Here is a 22,082-nt window from a genome sequence, read left to right on the forward strand (position 1 = left end):
AAGACATTGTTTTCTTATGTACTTAACCTGTAGATTCATTTACACCGTTTTAATTTATTATGTTTTCCTCTTTTGTGATTATTTAGTTTTAATATCAGCTCTGAACGCCTGAAACACAGTATTACCTAGTTCAGGCACAGTGTTAACTAGCTTTTAAGTAAGACTTGTATAATGAAATAACAATAAAAAAAGTTATTATTCACCGTTTCAGGCATGGGAAGCTAGACATATGTTATAAAATAATGATTCACCTTTCGCGGTAATATCCTCGTATTGCCAAAGCGGTTGATGTGATGGTCTGTTGGCTAGGAAGTGCACCAAGCTTTTGATGACGTCAGCGACAGGCTGTTCCTCCCCTCCCTGCGCCTCGCAAGCCTCACCCCCCGCGGCGGCCGCGGGGACTGTCTCGTCGCTCGTTACGATCACTGGTAGTGAGGGATAGTTATCACCGTCGCCTGAACAAGAAATACAATTTTATATGCAGACTCGCGATACATATGTGTTTAAGCCTACTATACCTTATATCTTTATTTTAGGTGAACTTGAAGAACAAACAATTTTTATATAACTAGCGAAAAAAAAAATAACATGCTATACGTAGAAATCAAACCAAATCATTTTATTTATGTATGTCAAAAAATTTCTTTCTTTTAACATTTACCACCACTTCGGAAATTCACTCTCCTTCAATTCACTTCGGGATTGAGTTTTAATGTGAAGAAGTGGCCAGAAACTCATTGCCTCTTTTTCAAATCAATATTTATAGCTTCATTTTTTTTACAAACAATTACAGTATATGAAAAGTGATGAAATAAAATACTACTTTCATTTTGAAATTTATTTATTCATAAAGATGAAACGAGATCCTTATATTGGGAGTTAATGAGCACATTTCTGCGAACGATAATCTATATTAGTAATAAGATTCTTAGATCATTTAGAAGAACATATACAATAAAATAACTACAAAATATAGATGCACTGATCGATCACTCGAGAGTAGTTATAATGTTGTGACATATAGTAAGCTTCATGATACATATTGATGCCATTTTATATTGGATCAGCATAATTATTTCGAGTTATTTTGTTTACTCTTAAGGAAAAATGATAAATAAAAACAAAACATTTCACATAGAACAAAATCTCAAATAAATGTGCTATGCCATGTGTACCTTAATGTGCGTGGCTAGGTACACGTGGCATAACATACATACAATATTTTATTCAAAGTTGGATATATTGTATTAGTTACGAAATATCAATATCTACGAATAGAAGACTAGCTGACTGCCTTATTTGGCTATTGAGCTGTTAATTCTTTCAAGTTTGAGCAGACCACAGGATATTCAACTTTAAGGACAATAGGCATATAATATAAAGTGTCACCTTCTGGCGTAATCTGCGGGTCGGAGGAGAGGGAACGCACGTGCGCCCGCGGAGAATGACCGCAAGGTGCGTGTCCATCGTAGACGGTATCAGGTTCTGGTAAAGATATTGTATAGAAAATAATAATTATTATTAGATTATTCAAGCAGGAAACCGGTAAATTCTAGTAAAGTTTTCAGAACAGAATATATATTTTAAATATATGCCTTTATATTTTTACACAAATTATCTTGCCATAAACTAGGCATAGCCTATATTATGGGTGCAAGGCAACGATATATTTAAAACAATATACTTAGTTAAACATACAAAAATATTTACAAACAAACACCCATATACATCACATGAATGTTTGCACCTACCGGGAATCGAACCCGGGACGTCTACCTGGTCATCATGCTATGTTATATCATTATACTACTACTTACTAGTTGACCCCACAGATGTCTTCTGTTCAAGTGAAATTATGATTCAATGACAAAAAAAGGGTTCCTTCCGATTCCTGTGGTTTTGAAAAAGGCGTCAGAAGCTATGATTATCTAACTACTACAATCTCATTAATAAAGTACCATTTTCGCTCGCATGTGAAAGCGTTACTGATTATAATAATAATTTATATCTCGGGCTTTTAGCATACTTTGATGAAAAACATATATGTCTGCCAACAATACTTGCGTTTTCATCAAAGTAAATCATAAACCACGAATTGGGTGTCGCGAAATCAAAATACGATAAATTGAAACATAATATGAAAATGATGACTTTCATGGCTTTAGAGTGCACAAAATATATTATGATACAACATAACCGTCTGAAATATAGCTTTCAAACAGACTATAGATGTTACGAAGAAAATTACAATTTCCTACCTTTGGGTTTTTTATAATGTTCTGTTCTGTCAAACACCAGTATTGAGGCAAACAATATAATAAACAAAATATTCAATAAGGTCAAACCGTTTCTGCTTGTTTGAGTGTCTAACGGACAGCTGTTGACTTATACATACCTAGATGCGGATAATATTGTGCATAAATAGTCCATTAACAAAATCCTTATGCACTGCCAATGGAAGCATATGGTAGACTAAACTGAAGCCGATACATGGAGTCTATCTCTCCATAGGCCATTACATTTGAGAACGATAATATGTGAATAAGTCGGTATATATTTCCATTTTTTTATGTATATCACGTGAGACAGATGTCCTAGTCACGTATTTTATTTTCATTTTTATGGAGGAGGACAAACGAGCGTATGGGTCACCTCGTGTTAAGTGATCACCGCCGCCCACAATCTCTTGCAACACAGAGGAATCACAGCGCGTTTGCGTACGCGCTTTTTTGTAAGGTACCCATGTCGTATCGTCCCGGAAACACCGCACAAGGAAGCTCATTCCACAGCTTTGTAGTACGTGGAAGAAAGCTTGAAAACCGCATTGTGGAGGACCGCCACACATCCAGATGGTGGGGATGATACCCTGACTTGTGGAGTATCGTGCGAAGGTGGAGTTCGGCGCCATGAATCAGGATAAACAGCTCTTTGGAACACTCAATTTCAACTCTCTGTGGTATATCCAAAGTAGAACGTAACATAATGGACTTGCCGGTAAATTTATGCGGTGTGGCAGTCTGTGGGGGCTGCAGCGGAGCAGATCTCGCAGCCAGCAGTATCCTCGCAATTGTGAGGTGGTCCTGATGCGCCGCGACCGCTACCAGAAGATTGAGCAGCAGTTGCCGGCAATGTTGATGCACAATCCATCTGAATACATCAACCTTATTACTCATACAGGCCTATCGAAAGACAAATATTTTGGTCACCGCATCAGGTACACAGATCAAAAGCAGCTAATGGCATTGTTTACGATACATTGCGATCACAAGCTGACCAATTAAGATTTGCGGTGATCATTGTTTGGCCACTAAATATTCAATACTTGTTGAGTTAATTGTTTGCATAGCGAATATATAAGCATAAAAGGTATTTATTTTCTCAAAATTGATTCGTTTTGATGTCAATTCTAATATACTAGATACTACTACCGTTTCGGAAACAAATGACGCTCTGAGAGAGAAGAAGATAGATGTTAGAAGTCTTGTGGTATTTAAGCTCGATAACACAGTTATATTTATTTTTATACTATGGAATGGCAAAATAGACTTTATAAATGAAAATGTCAATAAATCATACGTTGTAATGTAAGTTCGAAAATTTCTATTCAATTTTTAGGTATCAGGTATCAGTAGGTACTTGCAGTTGTCCCACTGATACCCATTGTTTCTCCAATTCGCACAATCGAATAGCGAAACAATTAATGTGTGCAGAAGGGTTAACGTTAAGTGCTTCCATATCCATACATGACAATTAGTAGTTGTAATGCTTTTTTATGACAATAAGGGACGAGACGAGCAGGACGTTCAGTTGATTTGAATTGATACGCCCTGCCCATTATAATGCAGTGCTCAGGATTCTTGAAAAATCAAATAATACAAATACTTACTATTGCGTTTGTCACCTTGAGACATTTGATGTTGAGTCTCATTTGCCCAGTAATTTCTATAGCTACGGCGCCCTTCAGATCGAAACACAATAATACTTACGCATTACTGCTTCACGGCAGAAATAGCCGCCGTTGTGGTACCAATAATCTAGCCGGCATCCTGTGCAAAGGAGTATCCCGCTGGTAAATACTGATATGTATTGCATTGTGATCATAAATACTTAAATAACAATAAAAATGAGAATTTCATAGGCTTCGGTATACTTCTTCTCACTAACCTGGTGTGGTCCATTCCCAGGAAGACTATATGCAGCATTAGTGGCACATGGATTGACCAGTCTAACTCAACACCATCCAGAACTACGTCACACAGGAGCATTACAGCCACGTTACACCTAGAAAATGAAATGAGTCATTCTTTAATTTAAATAGATGGATCACTCTTAAATTTAAATGAATACCAACATAATAATTCATTAGTATGATAAATCATGATAGCCCGAAAATCGACGAAACGTTCGCCCTTGACCCAAAATTAATTTTGGACAGTGTTAATTAAAATTTAAAAATAAGGAAAGTCTTCTGGGACTATATCACTGTAGTCCAGTAATTTAATAGCAGCCCATACTGAACCGATTAAAACAATGAACCTTTATAAATAATCCTCACTGTAGAAAATAGCCTTAATAGTGGGTGATTTGTGTCTCAAAATATTGTTCCTCTGACCTGAAGGAAGTGTCGACATAAATGAGTTAGAACTCCGGAGTAAGGCCCACAATAGCAACGTTAGCATCGTACATTGACTCTAGAATACTACATATTTTCAGTTCGATGTAACATATTTACTTCATAAGTAACCCTGATTCACGAAGACAACATTAGAGGATTGAACATGAGGAGACACATTGAAGGATAATACAGCGGCAAATATAAAAAGAGCGGCCAAGTGTTAGTTGGACTCGCTCATGATGGGTTCCATAGCAGCAAGTAACATAATATAAAAGTACTATAATAGTGTATTTTTTAATTAAGTTGGTAATAATATAAGTAATAATTAAGGTGATATTCCTTAGTATTTTAAAGCTCTCTGTAATACTTTTCAAAGACTTATATATATAGTATATATATACTTATAAACATTATAGTTTCCAGCTCATTTAAAATGCTTTGTTTCATATGGAGAAACGCACAAAAAAAAAAGCACAACAACTATAAAAAGCATCTATAATGCTTTAGTTCCATTATCGCCCGAATATTGTTCTTGTGTTTTTGGAACCAACACTACAAATGTCATATCGATCATTTACTGGAAACACAAATTTACAGTCACCAATTATAGACTTTGAAACTCCCTGTTAATATATTTATTGTTTTTGATGCATCATCAAACTAACTCTAAATATAATGCTAACTAACTCATATGTTAGCATTATATTGTAAAAGAAATGCTCAAATCTTATGTCTAAAAATCGTTCAAAGGCATTTATAATAACAACTAATGAATTGAAAAGTTTTTGGCACTTGAAATGGGAAACGAATTGAAAAAGTTTTTGGCGATTCCTTTGATTATGGAGACAATTTCACTAAATCATTTCAAAAAACTATGTCAGTTCCTACATTTCAATGATAACTCCGCGCAATCAGGTTGTCTAGGGTATCGTTTGCATAAAATCAGGAAAGAACAATAAAAAAACTTACTAAACTAGTAATAATGTAAAATTTCCGTTAAAGCCAGTAAAAATAGAATTTAACCGAGCACTAAATTTTAATTTTTTTTATAAGGTTTAAGGGTCCCTTGCTGAGCTGGGAATTAATATTTTAAAACGCTGACAAATACAGGTGCAGGTTCATAAATAAATTATCAATAGTTACACATGCATTCCGTAAAATCAGATATTTTGATATACATTATTGATATTTCAATTTTATTTATTTGTAAATATAAATACAGGCGCCTCTCGCTCGAATTATTCGCGAGTACAATAAGTTAAACGATACCAATTCAGAACTTGATATATTCGGTGGTGAGCTGGTCAGGTTTAAAGAAAGTGTTGTTAAACACTTAGCTGGTACTCAATCTGCATTTGTCAAATTAGTAGTTTTCTCTTTTTTTTTCGTCTTCATTATTTTAATAAGTTAAAGTTATAATTTGTACTTTCATTTTTATTTTTTTTTTGTTTTTATTATAGCTTAGATAGTATCAGTTCTATTTTTCTGAAGTAATTAGGGAGTATTTTTTGTAATTTTTATGTTCACCATAATAATTATTGTTGTATACTTTAGAACTACTAATTGTAACATTAGATTAAGAAAATTGTATTGTGTATGATGTGGTGTGCTTTAATAAATAAATAAATAAATATAAATACTAACAATCAACGGTATGAATTGAAATACAAACAGTCAGGTCAATGACCCAACTCCCAGCGCGTACGTTCGCGGGCGAGCGGTAGGCCCCCGCACGGCTCTGCTTCACCCCCTCGAAATCACAAAATCGACGATATAACCGCGACTCAAATAAAAAGAAATAAAGTAAATAACAATGCAAACACGTTTTTATTTATTTTCACTAGTGAATAAATTTGTAGTAAGTTACCTTAAATATCTTATTTAATGTGAAATCAAAAATGTCCTCAACTCTTGCCTCACACAAATAAATCCGTAGGCCAAAAAGCGTACCTTTTACAACTCTAGTTATGCTAAGCAAAATCTTTACAAGTACCAATTAAAAACAATATCTACTGGTAAACACGTTACAATATTTATTTTGTATTTTTATTCCAGGAGTTTTACAAAGAAATGATGCCGGAGATTTTAAGGGATTATTATAATGAATTCCTGGAGATCTATTCGAAATAGCTGAAGTGAAATGCTTGTTAATGTTGTTATTTTGCATAGCTTCGAGCACAATATTTTCCGTGAACAGCTACTTTATAGTTCACAGACACTTGATTGAATCTTGGAAAAACTTGGAATTTAATGTAAGAAGTTTTTTACATCCAGGTCTTTGTGCAGCATATCAAAGCGACCTAATTGGGCACGGATTTATGGAAAATTTATAGGAAGTGGAGAAAGTCTTATCGCATATAATATGTATAAACTAGTATTAAAATCTCTTAAGCTGTACTATTTGTAACTGGCTGGTTTTGATGACGCTGATTAAAAGGTTTCAATAAAGAAACAAATTATGTTGCCAATCAAAATTGATTAACCATATCATTGATTGCCATGACGACCTGTATACCCGAGTGGTTATCGATCCCACCTACAAAACTAGAGGTCCCGGGTTCGAATCCCGGTAGGTGCAAGCATTTATATGATGAATATGGATGTTTGTTTCCGAGACATGGATGTTTAAATGTATTGATGTATGTTTAAGTAAGTATATTGTATTAAATATATCATTGTCTTGTAACCCATAACACAGGCTATATATGCTTAACTTGGGGCAAGATAATTTATGTAAAAAGTGTGTCAATATCATTATAAATTATAAAATATCGGGCTGTCAGTAGTAGGTACGCTAGTATAATCTAACGGCCGTTCCCAATATTCAGTCTATCTCCGGTTGTGGCCTACTTAAGATAAAAATCGTAACTATCGTTGACTTTTCTATCCCAATAAACTCATCAGCGGTAACTAACCTTATCCGTACCTGCTGTCTGTTAATGAGACGACGCGACGTATAGCTTACCAGCGACAGAAGTTTGTATGGAAATTGCAATTCACGCGTCCCAATATAAGGCGATAAGAATTATTTATCGGGTATATTGGGACAGCTTCAGATTATTGACAGCTAATTACTGACAGTAAAAGGTAGTAATTTATCTATATCTGTAGATAGTATATTGGGAACTGTTGCTGTTAGTCTATGGGAAGGAGAATAAGGAGAATGTACATTTTAAGGTTTTACTGCTACGCAGACCCTCTATTTCTACTGCAAACAACTGATGAGATAAAAGTATGTACATACTCTTGGTATGAGAGACAGCGGCCGGAATTAATTTCAAGTAAGGGTGTGGGTCTTTAATCACGATGACGGTAGACAACTCTTATCTTAAGCCACTCAGCAAAAATTTAACTAGAAGGTATTATTGCCTTGAACTTTCAGATTTCCACTTGTTTCAGAATTCTTTAGGCAGTGGCAGAACTGCCAAAGCTATTTGTTGCGTTCTTTTAATCAGAAGTCTCAAAATTTCTACAGCTACGATATCATGTACTATCATCATGTCCTTGTAAAAAGAAAATCAGCAGTCGTAGAGACACTGCCGATAATAATGAAAACTTAGAACTTTTAGTATTCAAATTTGAAATGTCATTATTAATTTCTATTAATTTTTAAAACTTACAATTGAACTTTTCACTAAATCAATTCAATTTCACTTACATGAACTACAAAGCAGTAATGTTGCACAATACGTCAGCTGTATTGCTACAGATATACTGCTATAAGAATTTCGGTTATTTATGTCTTCATGAGCGTGTCGGTGACGCAAACCCCTAAGATTTTCCCTCCACCCATAAGTTTTCATATAAAATGCAAGATAGTTGAAACCTACGTTACCTAACAAGAGTTTCGTATTATAGCGCGTCAGCGAATCGACGTACGTCGGACCGACGAGCTCCACCGACGATTCTCTTCAGCGCGACGTAGCTCTACGCGCGTAGCAATTCGTCAGCGCTGGACTTAACGCGTTCATAATCTTTTCAAAGTAATAGCTACCCTCGACCGACGTAGGGCGATAAATCGTAAACAAATTTCGTGTTCAGGCAAATTCGAATATATCATATTAATTTGTCCTTGAATTTGACGCCCTATAATAATTGGGTAAATATATTGTTATAACAGAATAAGTATAGCAGAAACTATGTCACAAGCTATTTTATACTACGGTCTGTACCTAACATTACTTCACTTGACACAATCTGAGCTAACGAAACCACTCTTTCCAACCTAATCTACCTACCCAACTTCACCTAATTTATATTAAGTCAGAGACACAGTGAGATATATTGTATTAAATTATTTATTTTTATTTAGAAACCAATGATCACATCTATAATAACATGTAAATGGCCTCCTACTTCTCTCCAAAACCTAATATCCCTTACATCTCGTCCAGCATGCACGTATTTTCACTTTTTGGGTGTCACGCATACCTTAAACGTGAAATAAGATAAACTTGTAAAAGATCGCAGGTATTATTTCAATGCACAAAATGCTTACTCGTATATGCTTTCAAGCCATAAAATTTATTGGATTGCATATATTCTTAGAAAACATGTTTGTTTCCGTTGCTTTTTATGTTATAACCAACTAGCTGACCCGGCAAACATTGTTTTGCCATATAAAGTATAATTCACGCGATAGTTTTATAAGTAAAAAAATATTGCCTATATTATAGCCTGTACATCATTTTGTTCTATTGTCAATAGTTTTTGCAGCGCACGCAAAAATAGGTTTTCGATTTTACACCTTGTGTTACAAAATAGCAATTTTATTACGGACCCCTAATTTTGAAAAAAAAAACATAGCCTATAGCCTTCCTCGATAAATGGACTACCCAACACTGAAAGAATCATTCAAATCGGACCAGTAGTACCAGAGATTAGCGCGTTCAAACAAACAAACAAACAAACACTGCAGCTTTATAATATTATAGTATAGATAATTACTCAGAATTGATTTGTGCCAAATTTCAAAGGTAACGTTTACTTGTAGCCCGAACTTATCGATTCAGAACACAGAGAAGAAACTACTCTATACTGTTAGAGTTACGGAATCTATAAAATATATAATGCAGTAGTAAAATACTTTGTTTGAGACAAATTTAAGTTTACACACAATACAAAAATGAGTTAGGTACCTAAGTATAGATAAATATATAATAATAATAAAATTGTGTAGAAATAAAAAGGAGAGCTAAAGAGAGATAACTTATAATAAATCAAATTAAAACAAACACATACAGCGCCAAACGCCGTAGATATAGAACCTATTTTAAGTGAGGAATATTGATTTCGTTACTTTCGTTTCGCAAAAACAATAAGTTCTGAAATGAACGCCGCTAGCCACTTTTGTCCAACAGACATAAATATCGACATATCGATAGATTGTATTTTGCCTTTGGTCAATCCCTATAAATAAATATTGATAAACGGTGTCATATTCACCGTATACAATACGAGTATATTGTTATCTAACACATATTTTATTAAAATAAATATAATCTTTAGAAAATAGATAATTTACTGCGTATATAAAATATAATATAAATATATTTTAGTGAATATGTTCTACCAAAATGAACACCACGAAAATAGTATAGATTCATTATTTGTTTTGTATAACTAATTGTTGCCATATATAACAACACAATCTAACACAGAACACGATACCATTAAATTTTCTAATTGATATCTGTTGAAACACAGAACAATTACGATAAAAATACTAAAATTAAAACGCAGTCCAATATGACATGGGACTAATGGAAAAAAATGTTTCAATACGGTTTTCGGTCGATCTATTCCGTCTCTTTCTCACACCTAGGTTTTTGTGTCAGGATAATTTTCTCACTCTCACACAGGGCATGTCTATTACGCTAGTATACTGAGTTTATGAGTTAGATCATAGAATCTATGACATATTATTATTATGTTCCATTAACTTGCGATTCGGTTTACGTTGAGCCTATTCTCTATTTTTTTTAAAGAAAATAAGGGACACGTCGAGCAGGACGTTCAGCTGATGGTAATTGATACACCCTGCTCATTACAATGCAATGCCGCTCAGGATTCTTGAAAAATCTCAAAAATTCTGAGCTGCAGTACAACTGCGCTCAGAATTTGTTTGCCCTTGTCAACTTGAGACAACATGTTGTTTCATTTCACCGAAACACAGTAATGCTTACACTTTACTGCTTCACGGCAGAAATAGGCGCCGTTGTGGTACCCATAATCTAGCCGGCATCATCTGCAAACGAGCCTCCCACTGGTAAATCTATGTATGTAGTACATTACTGAAACCACGAAAATTACTTTTTGGGGTTATTATTTGCCAGGTATATCACCGGGGCATAAAAATAATACACACGTAAGAGGCGACTAAGGGCTTTGTTGAACTTCGTGACAGCACGAATGGGCTACACTCGACCGGATTAGCGTCACACTCGCACTAACTGCGTAAAGCTGCTTTGTTTCGTGGAGGTAAGGATTGAGAAGCGACGCCCATCTCCCCAACTATCCCCCACAATATATTAATAGTCCTGGAAAAGTTATAACCCCATTTGCTATTGCAGTCTAGAAAATTTTGGGAATCTACGCGCGTCTACGTACCAGCACCGTAGGCCTGCTTGCACAGACCCCCCCCCCCCCTCCCCCATTTACGTTGAAATCATTGGCTGAGATCTAAAGAGCGTACTTTGACTTTGCCCAGACTTTTGCATTGGGCTGTCGTAGCTTAAGCTCAGTATAATATCAACTCTCAAATGACTATAAAAACGAAATCAAAGATTATACTAAGCTCACACTCAGCTAAGGTTTACGTGAGTAAAGTCTGAGCAAAGTATAAGTACGCTCTATAGATCTCAGGGCAATCTGTTACATTAAATTACTTTGCACTGCCGTATGGTCTGTACCAATAGGTCGTTCGCGCGTGCGGAACACATTCCCATAGTTAGCAGGCCTCCATCAACGTACTGGGATTGCATTGACTATCAAACCCCCACGTCACAGAACACCAGCGACCGGAGCAAGAAGTAGATTGGGATATATTCTACACTTAGGGCATGGTTTGTTTCTCTTACAATGATTCTAGTACTTGCTACGATACGTGCTCAATATCAGCCACAATTTTTTTAAATTTAACTTAATTGTAAATCGACTCTAAAATTAAGTACTAAAAAATTTATGGTTTGACTTTACAGTGCATTGGTATTTAATTTTTAATATAGTAACATAAACAAACGTGATGGCTCAGTATCATTCAATACCAACAAAAGAAAGTAATCAACGAGTCTAAATAACATTTAACTTCACACAAAAATGTAAAGTATAATGATCACTGTTAGTTAAAGCACACACAGCGAATTTTACTCCCGCTAATATTCCTGTCGAATTCTGCGGCATAATATAATGACAATTGTATGAAGCTGCACTCACTCGCGGAAATAAATCCACGCGAAAATAATTCCGAAACCGAACCGCCACAGTCAGTCACACGCGAATGGTTTTTAATGCCATCAACATTTATTATTTACTGCAAAAACGCAATAAAGATTAATTACCGTGCGTAATATTAAAGATTTAGTACGATGATTATAATACGCGACAAAAAAAATCGCATTGCGGTCAGATTTCGTAGTGCGCGGTAGGCTTAACTTTCCTGAAACTTTAAAGAAATTTTATTGAAGTAGGCGTTGCTTTAATAATTACTTTTATAATTATTCAAATTGTTTGAGTTTTCTTTAGTGTTATTTTCCGCCAATATTTGTCTTTAAACAATTCGACACGTGTTTCGTCCCTACACGAGGCATCCCATTAGGGAGAAGTTGACTCTCTAAACTCTGGCAGGAGACTGCAAAGTCAGTCTCGACAAATATTGGCGGAATTAACACTAAAGAAAACTCAAAACATTTGGATACTCAAAGAGATTGTAAGAAGTACCTAGTGTAAATAGATAGGCTATATACCTGTGGAATCCAGAAACAGGCTGATTGTTGTCAGGCAAGTACTCGGTCAGGAGTGCGAAGAATCCTCCGTACTCAGGCATCGGCAGGGGCCGTGGTTGTTGCATGTCCACGCGCGCTTCTTGGGGTGTTGTTGGAACACTTCCGCAGACACCAAGCTCCGGACATATGCCGGTCTGTTTAGTAATAAAAATGATTTAATAATCACAATATGTATCATACGTCTAACTCAAATAAACTTTATTCAATTAGGCTTAAACTAAGGGCTTTTGAATGGTCACTTCTTTTAATTTAATGAGTATACCTCATGTTCGGAAAAAGATTAGCTCGTGAAAGGGAAACGCGAGGGGTCTTCACGTTCCAGCGAGGTCCAGACATAGATATATAGTAACAACAACCTATCCGTCATCCACTAATTAAAGAGCTGATAATATACTCGCACAATATAATGTAATTAATAAAAAGCATGATCTTGTACTATGAAACAGAACCGTAGCCGGATGACTGGTTTCTCAAAATACTTTCATTACAGTACGTAGTTAAATCATATATTTTTTTAAATCTTTAATACGGTTATATTTGTTCCGCCAGCGGATTGTCGCGCAACGGGACGTCACGAGACCGCAACACAGTAGAAGCGAAGGACGTGACGGTTTCGCCACTATATTCATATCCGCGGGGGTTAGTCAGTCCTTAATGCCTTGCTCGTGCACTACCATTCGCGCTTTGGAAATATCAGGAATAGTATTGAATTTGGTAGCACGGCGAGATGTAGCCGCTTCGGTCAGCAAAAAAAATTAATTGTTAATTTTAAAAAACCCACGCCTATTCTGATCGACAAAGAAGACAATATAAGTAAATAAGTAAAATGTTTATTTACATTGTTATTTCATACATAATCACGGTAGTTTGTAGTTAGAGACACTATAAATATAGTACTTTCTTACCGGTGTAGCATCTCCATCAGAAGGCGATGTTGGTTCCTCATCGGCTGGCGGGGTTGTGCAAGGAAGAGCAGATGCTCTTTTGTCCTGACTACGGCACGGTGTTTCCGATTTAACACTACTGAAAATAAAAAAGTATTTAAAAACTCGACAGACGAAGAGACATATTGATTGACAAACGGTTTCCTCTTATATACCTGATGTCGAAACAAGAAAAGGAAAGTTCAACTGCAAATACCACCCCCAAGACAATAAACTTCGCAAAAATAGCGATATACTTCTAAATAACAACAATGGCAGTTACTGTATCTCTACTGTCAATCTCAGTTGCCTTTAAAAAGGTTAACCTGCAAAGGCTGCAAAACGTTGGCTTAAATAAACATACCTTCAACCTAATGTAAAAACTCAGTTATAAATTACACGCGTCTCTATCCTCTTAAAACTATTTTATTAAAATATGTCCAAGATATGAAGCGATGCACGGATGAAACTTATTACATTTGGAGTCAGAAAATTCTATTGACACTTCCTGCACCTGCGCTCGATAAAAGGCTCAGATATAAAGTAAAACGGCACCTTGAATCTAATAACGTCATAACATACATTTATTTTCACTGTATTGTGAATGGAGAATTAGGTTTGAAGGAAGTTTGTTTTGATTCAATATAAAAAATTAAAAACCAGCATAGATCTTGTATAACTTAACAAGTGCTGATCCGCCAAACGTTGTTTTGACATATTAAATTAAGTAGGCACCCGCGCCCGCTAATTGTATGAAATGTCAGTAACTGATTTATTTATTTAGTAATAATTATCGAACTGCTTTATATAAGATTACAAATATGCCAATTTAGATGAAATAATTACAAAACTTTAATAGGAATACTGCAGGAATAGGAATAATATAAATTGCGAATATAGAGGTTTTTTAAAGTCAAAAAAAAATAAAGGTTACGGATAAGTAATCACCAACATATTATATACTAAAATCTTCTTCGAAATACGTTGAATTGTATGGTAGAAGTCTTTGATAATTTATACATCTAGATAGATAGACATGCTGCTAGACAACCCATGACAACAGGCCAGGTTTATTACTTTAGTGTGCGTGGCAAGCTACGTCGTATACTCGCGATTTGTATATAACTTTGTGTTAATGTGCGTGCATTGCTCAAAATAGACCAGCCTGTAGAGGTTGATGTGAAGAAGCAGCTAATTAAGAGGGAACCCGCCTGTTTCTTTCAGATTGGAGTTCAGACAGAGGCAACTCGGTAATACCAATACCACCCTTTATACATAACTTATGTAAAACAGCAGGATATACTTTATGTCAGTTTCCTACACACTCTAAGTCGGGTATTTCACTAATATTAAATTGTTTGCGCAAGCGGTGCCGGTTCTTTCTACGTCCTAAATGTTCTTCATGTGGAGCAGCCTCCATTAAAATCATTCTTGCAAGTTTGCAACAAAACCAACACAAACGAAAAAGTTTTTCGTTGAAAAAGAGTAGACCTACTGATACAATACATTTTAGAACACATATCGAAATATCGCAGGACAGAGAACCGCAACGTCATACTGTAATTCCATGGCCATCCTAATACAAAATCTACTGAAAACAGATATAGCAATAACGCATGCGATATTAACGTGCCTGTATGGGGGAGTCTTTATCATTAGTTTAAAATATACGTTGGCAATTCAGTTAACATATTAACAGTGAGTTTTATCACAAAATATTGGAAAAAAACTATATAAAACAACAACAGTAACAGTTGTATTTCGGGCCACAAATGTGATATTACTCGGGTTTCCGATATTTTTTTACGTCACGTTTTTTTGGCAAGAGCCGTATAACTTGCGTCATAGCTTGTTAGGACAGGCAAAAGCAACTATGTATGTATAATAATAGAACTCACCGAGTCCTGTCGTAATTAGTAAGTTTTTGTGAATAGGCCATTGTGACCGGCTAGCTATTTGAAACTCTAACGAGACTAATTAGAATATGCTGCAGAATATTGTTGTGCGGGCATCGCGCAATTCGCGGAACATTATAAAATCATAATTTAATACAGAACAGTATACCGAATATATCTTATATCTTTAAACGAGCAATTCTTGTATATATATATACTAGTGGACCCAACAGACGTTGTCCTGTACACATGTTTTAAATTTGAAAAATCGGTCCAGCCGTTAGGAGCAGTTCACTAACATACACATGAGCAGGAGAATTATATTATATGGGCGGAATTGAGAATCTAAACCAATCTCAAATTCACTGAAACTAACAAAAAAGTCATCAAAATCAGTCCAGCCGTTTAGGAGGTAGTTTAATTGTGAATCTAAACCATTTTCGAATCCACCTGAAGACACACACCAATCTCAAATTCACTGGAACACACAAAAATATCATCAAAATCGGTCCAGCCGTTTAGGAGGTAGTTCAATTGTGAATCTAAACCATTCTCGAATCCACCTGAATACACACAGAAAGTTTCATTAGAATTGGAATCCAGCCGTCTAGGAGGAGTTCAGTGACATACACACGCACACAAGAATTATATATATAAAGATATATAATCTGAATCTCGGAAACGGCTCCAACGATTTTCATAAAATTAAGCATGCAGGGGATTTCGGGGGTGATAAATCGATCTAGCTAGGTTTCAATTAAAAAAAAATGGTTTTATCCATGTTTGAATGAGAAACAGCTACAATAACATTAGAATACAAAGGTAAATTTCGCCACTATATACAAGACTGTAATAGCTCAGATGGGACATTGGGTGATCCGGAAAGCAGAAGACCCCGGTTCGAATCCAGTTGTCCCTATAGTTTTTTTTTGTTCAAGTTTTGTACATTCTTAAAAATCCGAGCAAGGCTCGGTCGTCCAGATATTGTTAAACAAAATATGGGAATTACCAAATTATTAATTAGTTATTACACTGTGCTGTCATCACGCAGTTCGTGGAATATTACGAAATCATAATAAATGTATTTGTTATACAAAATATAGGAATTACCTACTTATTAATTAGTAGTTAGTTCAGCATTCTAGTTATTAATTTAGTAACTTATTTAATATACATATACTTAAATTACTAACATACTGACTGATTCATCAATACAGTGTCCGAAACAGCTGGGGGCTTGAAAGTTGGCATTAAGATTTCTTAGGGCACTTTGATGCCACGTTTATTTTGAACATTGTGCCAGTGTAAACGAACGCGCGTGTTTCATATCAAATCAAACCAAATCACTCTATTCATATGGGTCAAGGAAATGACACATATGAAAGACAAGTTTTTTTTTTCTATTATATTTACGGCCATTTCAGAAAAGGTTGAGCTTTAATAAGAAAAAGTCGCAAGAAACTCAATCACACACTTTTAAATCAAAATTTACAGCTTCATCGTTCTACAAATATCTCGAACTACATTGCCACAAAAATAATGAAACCTCAAATACTCAATTCCTTACACGGAGTAAGTCAAAAAAGTAAATGTAAATTAATACGTAAAAAGTATAGTTATTGAGCACAGTAATATAACTATCCACACACACAGTATACAACTAAAAAAAGGTATTTTCATTTAAAATAAAGGTATTTTACTCGGCAATGTAGTACTATCATCAACTTCAAAACGCAGTTGATAAAAATTATATTATACTTTTGACTTAGCTTGTTTAAAAATAATTGCCGTTAATAGGCTGTATTCGTTATATTCTATTACAAAATTCGCAAAGAGTGAACGCAACCTTTACTGTTAGGAAACGAACTATAGTTTAATTTATTCTATAGTATATCGTTTAGTCTTTGTGTATGCTGTCAAATCGGAACACAAACCTTTACGCGCGAATTGAACTTGCACTTCCGCTGTACGCTTCTGTTTTTAATTAAAATACAGCTAACACAAACACAAACTGTAGGATATAGAACGATAACAGGTTTTACAGGTTGTTCGCTTATTAGTTTAACACAGTTACCACGTGAAATAACTAACAGCGGTTAGAAATCAGAAAACATCACAATATATCGTATGAATATTTCGATTACCATTGAATACCTTTCAAAATATTCGTCAAAATATTGCGATGACTAATAAGTAATAACTCATTGAAATATTGCAGCCAAAATCTGTAATCTTCTTTGTTAGCGTACCAGTGTAATTGTGTTAATTAACATCAAAACTACGGTCTACGCTCGCCTATGGCATATCAATACTCACCAATTAATTTGTGGAACTGGAATATTCATTTGTTTTGCTTCCGGTACACGGCTTTCATATGATGGTTTCGGATAGACTATTTGAATAGCATTCACAATAATTCTCCTTTATCATTGAAAATAATTCCCACATAATTTTCCTTTCCATAAGTTAGATCTCAAAATGATAATGAGTAACTCTATTTGAGTTTTTATATCTTTAGCTCTCGATTAACTTGTAAATACCTTATTGTGTAATACATTATGGTTGATTATTTATTAATTAATATGTAACAAATAAATATTGAACGAAGTGTTTCTGAAATATTAAACAGTTCATTATTGTCATTCAAATAGTCTATTTAGTTACGCGTAAGCCGTTTGCATGCTACCTACATACTCGTACACATAAGCTAAACAACACTATTACCACAGCCTGCTTATAAATACGATATTGGATTCGATTTACGTCATTATGTTTACCAATGCTGCTCGAAATGAAATGAAATTTATTTATTTGTATGAAACGTAATATCAAAGTTCTTAACAATTGATAGATGCACAGCACAATTCAGTAATATTTCATTGTCAATATTAGAATTATTATAATACGGGTTGAAGTATGAAATTGCCTCTTTATTGTAACAGGTACTTCGAATTATTGACATAGAATCTCCATGGTTTGAGATTGTTGAGTGACTATTTTCACATGGTACCTATATTTAGTTCTTTTTTTTTAAATATGCAACATTCCATTATCGACTTCGGTTGTTTTTTTTATTCAGCTTAGACAAGAAAAATGGATACATCGATAATTCGAGTAATTTTTTACTACGAGTTCCAACGCGGAACTACTGCGGCAGAACACCTCGCAATATCAATGTTGCGTTTAGAGAGGGGACTGCTAATGAACGCACAGTACGATTTTCATCTAAACGCTTTCATGGTGGAAACTTTGATTTGAAGAACTGGTGAATTACAATTAATATGTCATTATATAATATAAAAAAAAAACATTTTGTAAGTACTCTCAAATCATCATCATCATCAGCCGGAAGACGTCCACTGCTGAACAAAGGGCTCCCCCAAAGATTTCCACGGCGATAGGTCCTGCGCTGCCCTCATCCAACGTATTCCGGAGATCTTGACTTACTACGATTACTACTTTACTCTCACATAATTACTTTTAAATATTATTATTTTAGTTTTTTATACATATAATTGTTTTAGGCATCTGTCTAATATTTTTTTGAAGGTGGTTAAAGATCTTAAAGATACACATAACATTTCTGTTATTTTGATGAAGAGCTGTTCTACAGTATGCTAACAAAAGGCAAGTTGGATCGCTTAATCGAAATTATAATGAAATTGATTCTACACAATATTAATGTTAATTAATTGTTTGATGTTAGCCAGCGTCGAACGAGCCGGGAATTTCTTGTTGCTGAATGAGCAATTTGGGATGAATTTCTTGTAGTAATGTGTAACGTTTTATTACAAAAAAAATAGTGTGCGATATAAGTTGAACTATTTTATATTGAAATTGTTTAACTTGAGAAAAGCTTAGGTTTAAAATTTTATGTATAATATAGTAATATGATAATGTAAGGAAAGGTCATTTATTAATAAAATATTTTATCCTTAGTTATAATTCTTAAACATGTACATTAGAAATTTGTGTATTTACATTATAAGTAAATTAAATTATGATTATTTAACCCTAGAAATAAAACTATAGGTTGGAGTGAGAGAGGAGGAGCCTACCTGATGCTGCCACATGCGTGTCAGAAAGGGAAGCCAGACAGATTGGCGCCGTAACGCGTTACGTTATGAAGCGGTTTACCCTCCCATAAGAAGTTATCACTTTAATAAAGTAAGTAAATATAAAATATCGACTAATTAAAAAATTGTTTCTTTTAAGTTACATTCACTAACTCTACAAAATGTATGGCATTAATGGTGGAAATAAGTTCAAGTGTTTAAATTTCAGACTGCTTCAATAGCTCTTATTTGAATTTGAATTTAACTTTGTAAATATCTCTTTTCGTTATAATTGACAATAACTACACGCTTTATTTCAACTTAATTATTTGATCACGAAATTTTTGCATTAAAATAACATAAGACACATTCTTACTCTCATACACGGTGCGGTTTTCAGTGATCACTTACTAACAAGTGACCCGACCGCTCGTTTTTCCTCCTATTCCATTACAAAATAAACTCCTGGAAGTATTCGGCAAGAGACTAAATCACACACGTTTTATTTAGACATAGGTGCGGGGTTCACACAATGGTAGGTGATAACCGAACTCACTACGTCATTAGTAGTTTGTCGCCGGTTTCTAACTGGGAACCCTAGTGCAGTAGTCAAGGTCACTAACCATTGGGCTATAATATGAGTCATCAAAGTATCATTAACCGTTTTATTTATGGAAAAGGATGAGAAACGAGCGATCGGGTCACCGGGTCAACGGATTAAGTGATCACCGCCGCCCACACTCATTGCCAGCCTTTAAAGGTGTCCTCAGCTTTGTAGTACGTAGAAGAAAGCTCTTTGAAACCCACACTGTGGAGGACCGCCACACATCCAGATGGTGGGAATGATATCGTAACTTGTGGCGTGTCGTGTGAAGGTGGAATTCGGCGGCAGAAATCAAGTGAAACAGCTCTTCGGAGAACTCCCCGTGATAAATGCGGTAGAAGACACACAATAAAGCGACATCTTTACGACTTTCGTCCCCGACAATTCGAGCAGATCTGCTTTGCACGCGGTCAAATAGTTCGAGCTACACAGAATGGATAAACAGAAAAAAAAAAACAAATCAATGAATATCTAAAGTTGGTGCACTAGTATAGCTTAATTAACCTGAATAGCAGATATAGAAAATATCCCGGCCTGTTAATATTTAAAAGTTGCTCCTCAAATATAGATTCATGTTTGACCTGTATTACGTTCAACAGCCTCGATTGACTTGGATAAAATCAGATTGTTATAACGTGATGTATGATTTAGTCGATACTGCGAGTGTTACGGTTCACATTTGTATCAAGCAATCACTTATGGCGCGCCCTATGGTGATACATCATTCCAAGACATTTCTTTACATATTACTGTCATACACGGCCTTATGCATACCTATTTATTATTATACGCCTCAGGTGCTTGAGTGTAACAACAGTTTATCCGATTTTAAGAAACGATCCTCGAGTCTTAAGTATAAAACTCGAAGTGAGCCTTCGTCTCTCTCTCATATAATTCTCAATAAAATTTCTATAACTCAACACCAAAATTTAACAATAGTCAAGCTTAAATGGTATTCGGATAATTTACTATACAACCATTGTATGTAAAATAAACATTTTATTATTATTTTCCAAAATGAAAGTAGAATATATAAAAATTTGAAATATTGCCTTATTTATTGTATCTATTAGACTTTAAAACGTTCTATACTTCTTAATATTAAAACTTTTGATAAAATCAGTTAAATAGGGTATGTATATAGACTAATGAAAATTCGAATGTCCATATCATATACGCCAGACGACACACTTATAACAACACTATTGACACGACCTTCAATGTCTTTGTTCATATCAAATCGTCTATCTATCACTATCAATGAAGTGCTATACATATATACAATTCACGTCATACAAATATTTATTGGTCAATATACAGCAATGTCTATATTTTTTCAGTTTAAGCTGTGTATTTTGAATTTAGAACCCAATTTGGACAGTGACGTCAGTGGAGTAGTAGTTAGGCATTGTTTTTACCCTTACGAATAAGTTTAACGTTGTGTCAGTCAGTCCCTATTTTCTGATCAAGATCTGTTAAGTCGCAGGTTTTTTACGTTTCTAATCAATAATCTTTATTGGTTTGTGTGTATATTCGTTGCTCATTAACGCTCTAAATGGATTCGGATCTTATAAGTAACCTATAATGAGGGAAACAAACACTTAAATATAATATTAAATTACCGGAAATACAAAAGTGATTATTATTATTCACTGAGCCTTTTAAAAAAGAGCGTCTCTATAGTTTTAATTTCTGACTGTGTGCGTGTCGCGTACTTTCATCTGCCTCTTGCTGACAAGCGGAAGAGAAAGGGATTTCGATAATTGCAAATAATTGTACTGTATTTAATGAAAAAAAAAAAATCTTTTTACTAAATTATTTACGCATTTTGCAAACCAATCTTATATAAATAAAATTAACTCACCGGCGAAAAGTCACACCATCTTTTTTTGCATCGTTCACGTATTATTTGTGCACTTTTTACAAAACACTTAAAAGCATCTATAAATAGTCATAAAATGTTCACATCTGCGCAAAAGCGTCAAAA

The 22,082-nt window shown here is 34.7% G+C and overlaps 1 protein-coding gene across 1 annotated transcript in view; it reads right to left on the bottom strand.

Moving 5' to 3' along the window:
- LOC126978281 (protein furry) overlaps positions 1–22,082 on the bottom strand; it is a 166,547-nt gene that overhangs the window by 30,688 nt on the left and 113,777 nt on the right. Inside the window, exons 32-37 of the mRNA XM_050827028.1 lie at positions 13,524–13,641; positions 12,580–12,752; positions 4,165–4,281; positions 2,993–3,147; positions 1,390–1,485; positions 252–455 (exon numbers count right to left, since the gene is read on the bottom strand). Of these exons, the coding sequence (XP_050682985.1) occupies positions 252–455; positions 1,390–1,485; positions 2,993–3,147; positions 4,165–4,281; positions 12,580–12,752; positions 13,524–13,641 (863 nt within the window). The remainder of the gene's footprint in view (positions 1–251; positions 456–1,389; positions 1,486–2,992; positions 3,148–4,164; positions 4,282–12,579; positions 12,753–13,523; positions 13,642–22,082) is intronic.

This window comes from Leptidea sinapis, chromosome Z, assembly GCF_905404315.1.
Source record: "Leptidea sinapis chromosome Z, ilLepSina1.1, whole genome shotgun sequence".
NCBI lineage: Eukaryota > Metazoa > Arthropoda > Insecta > Lepidoptera > Pieridae > Leptidea > Leptidea sinapis.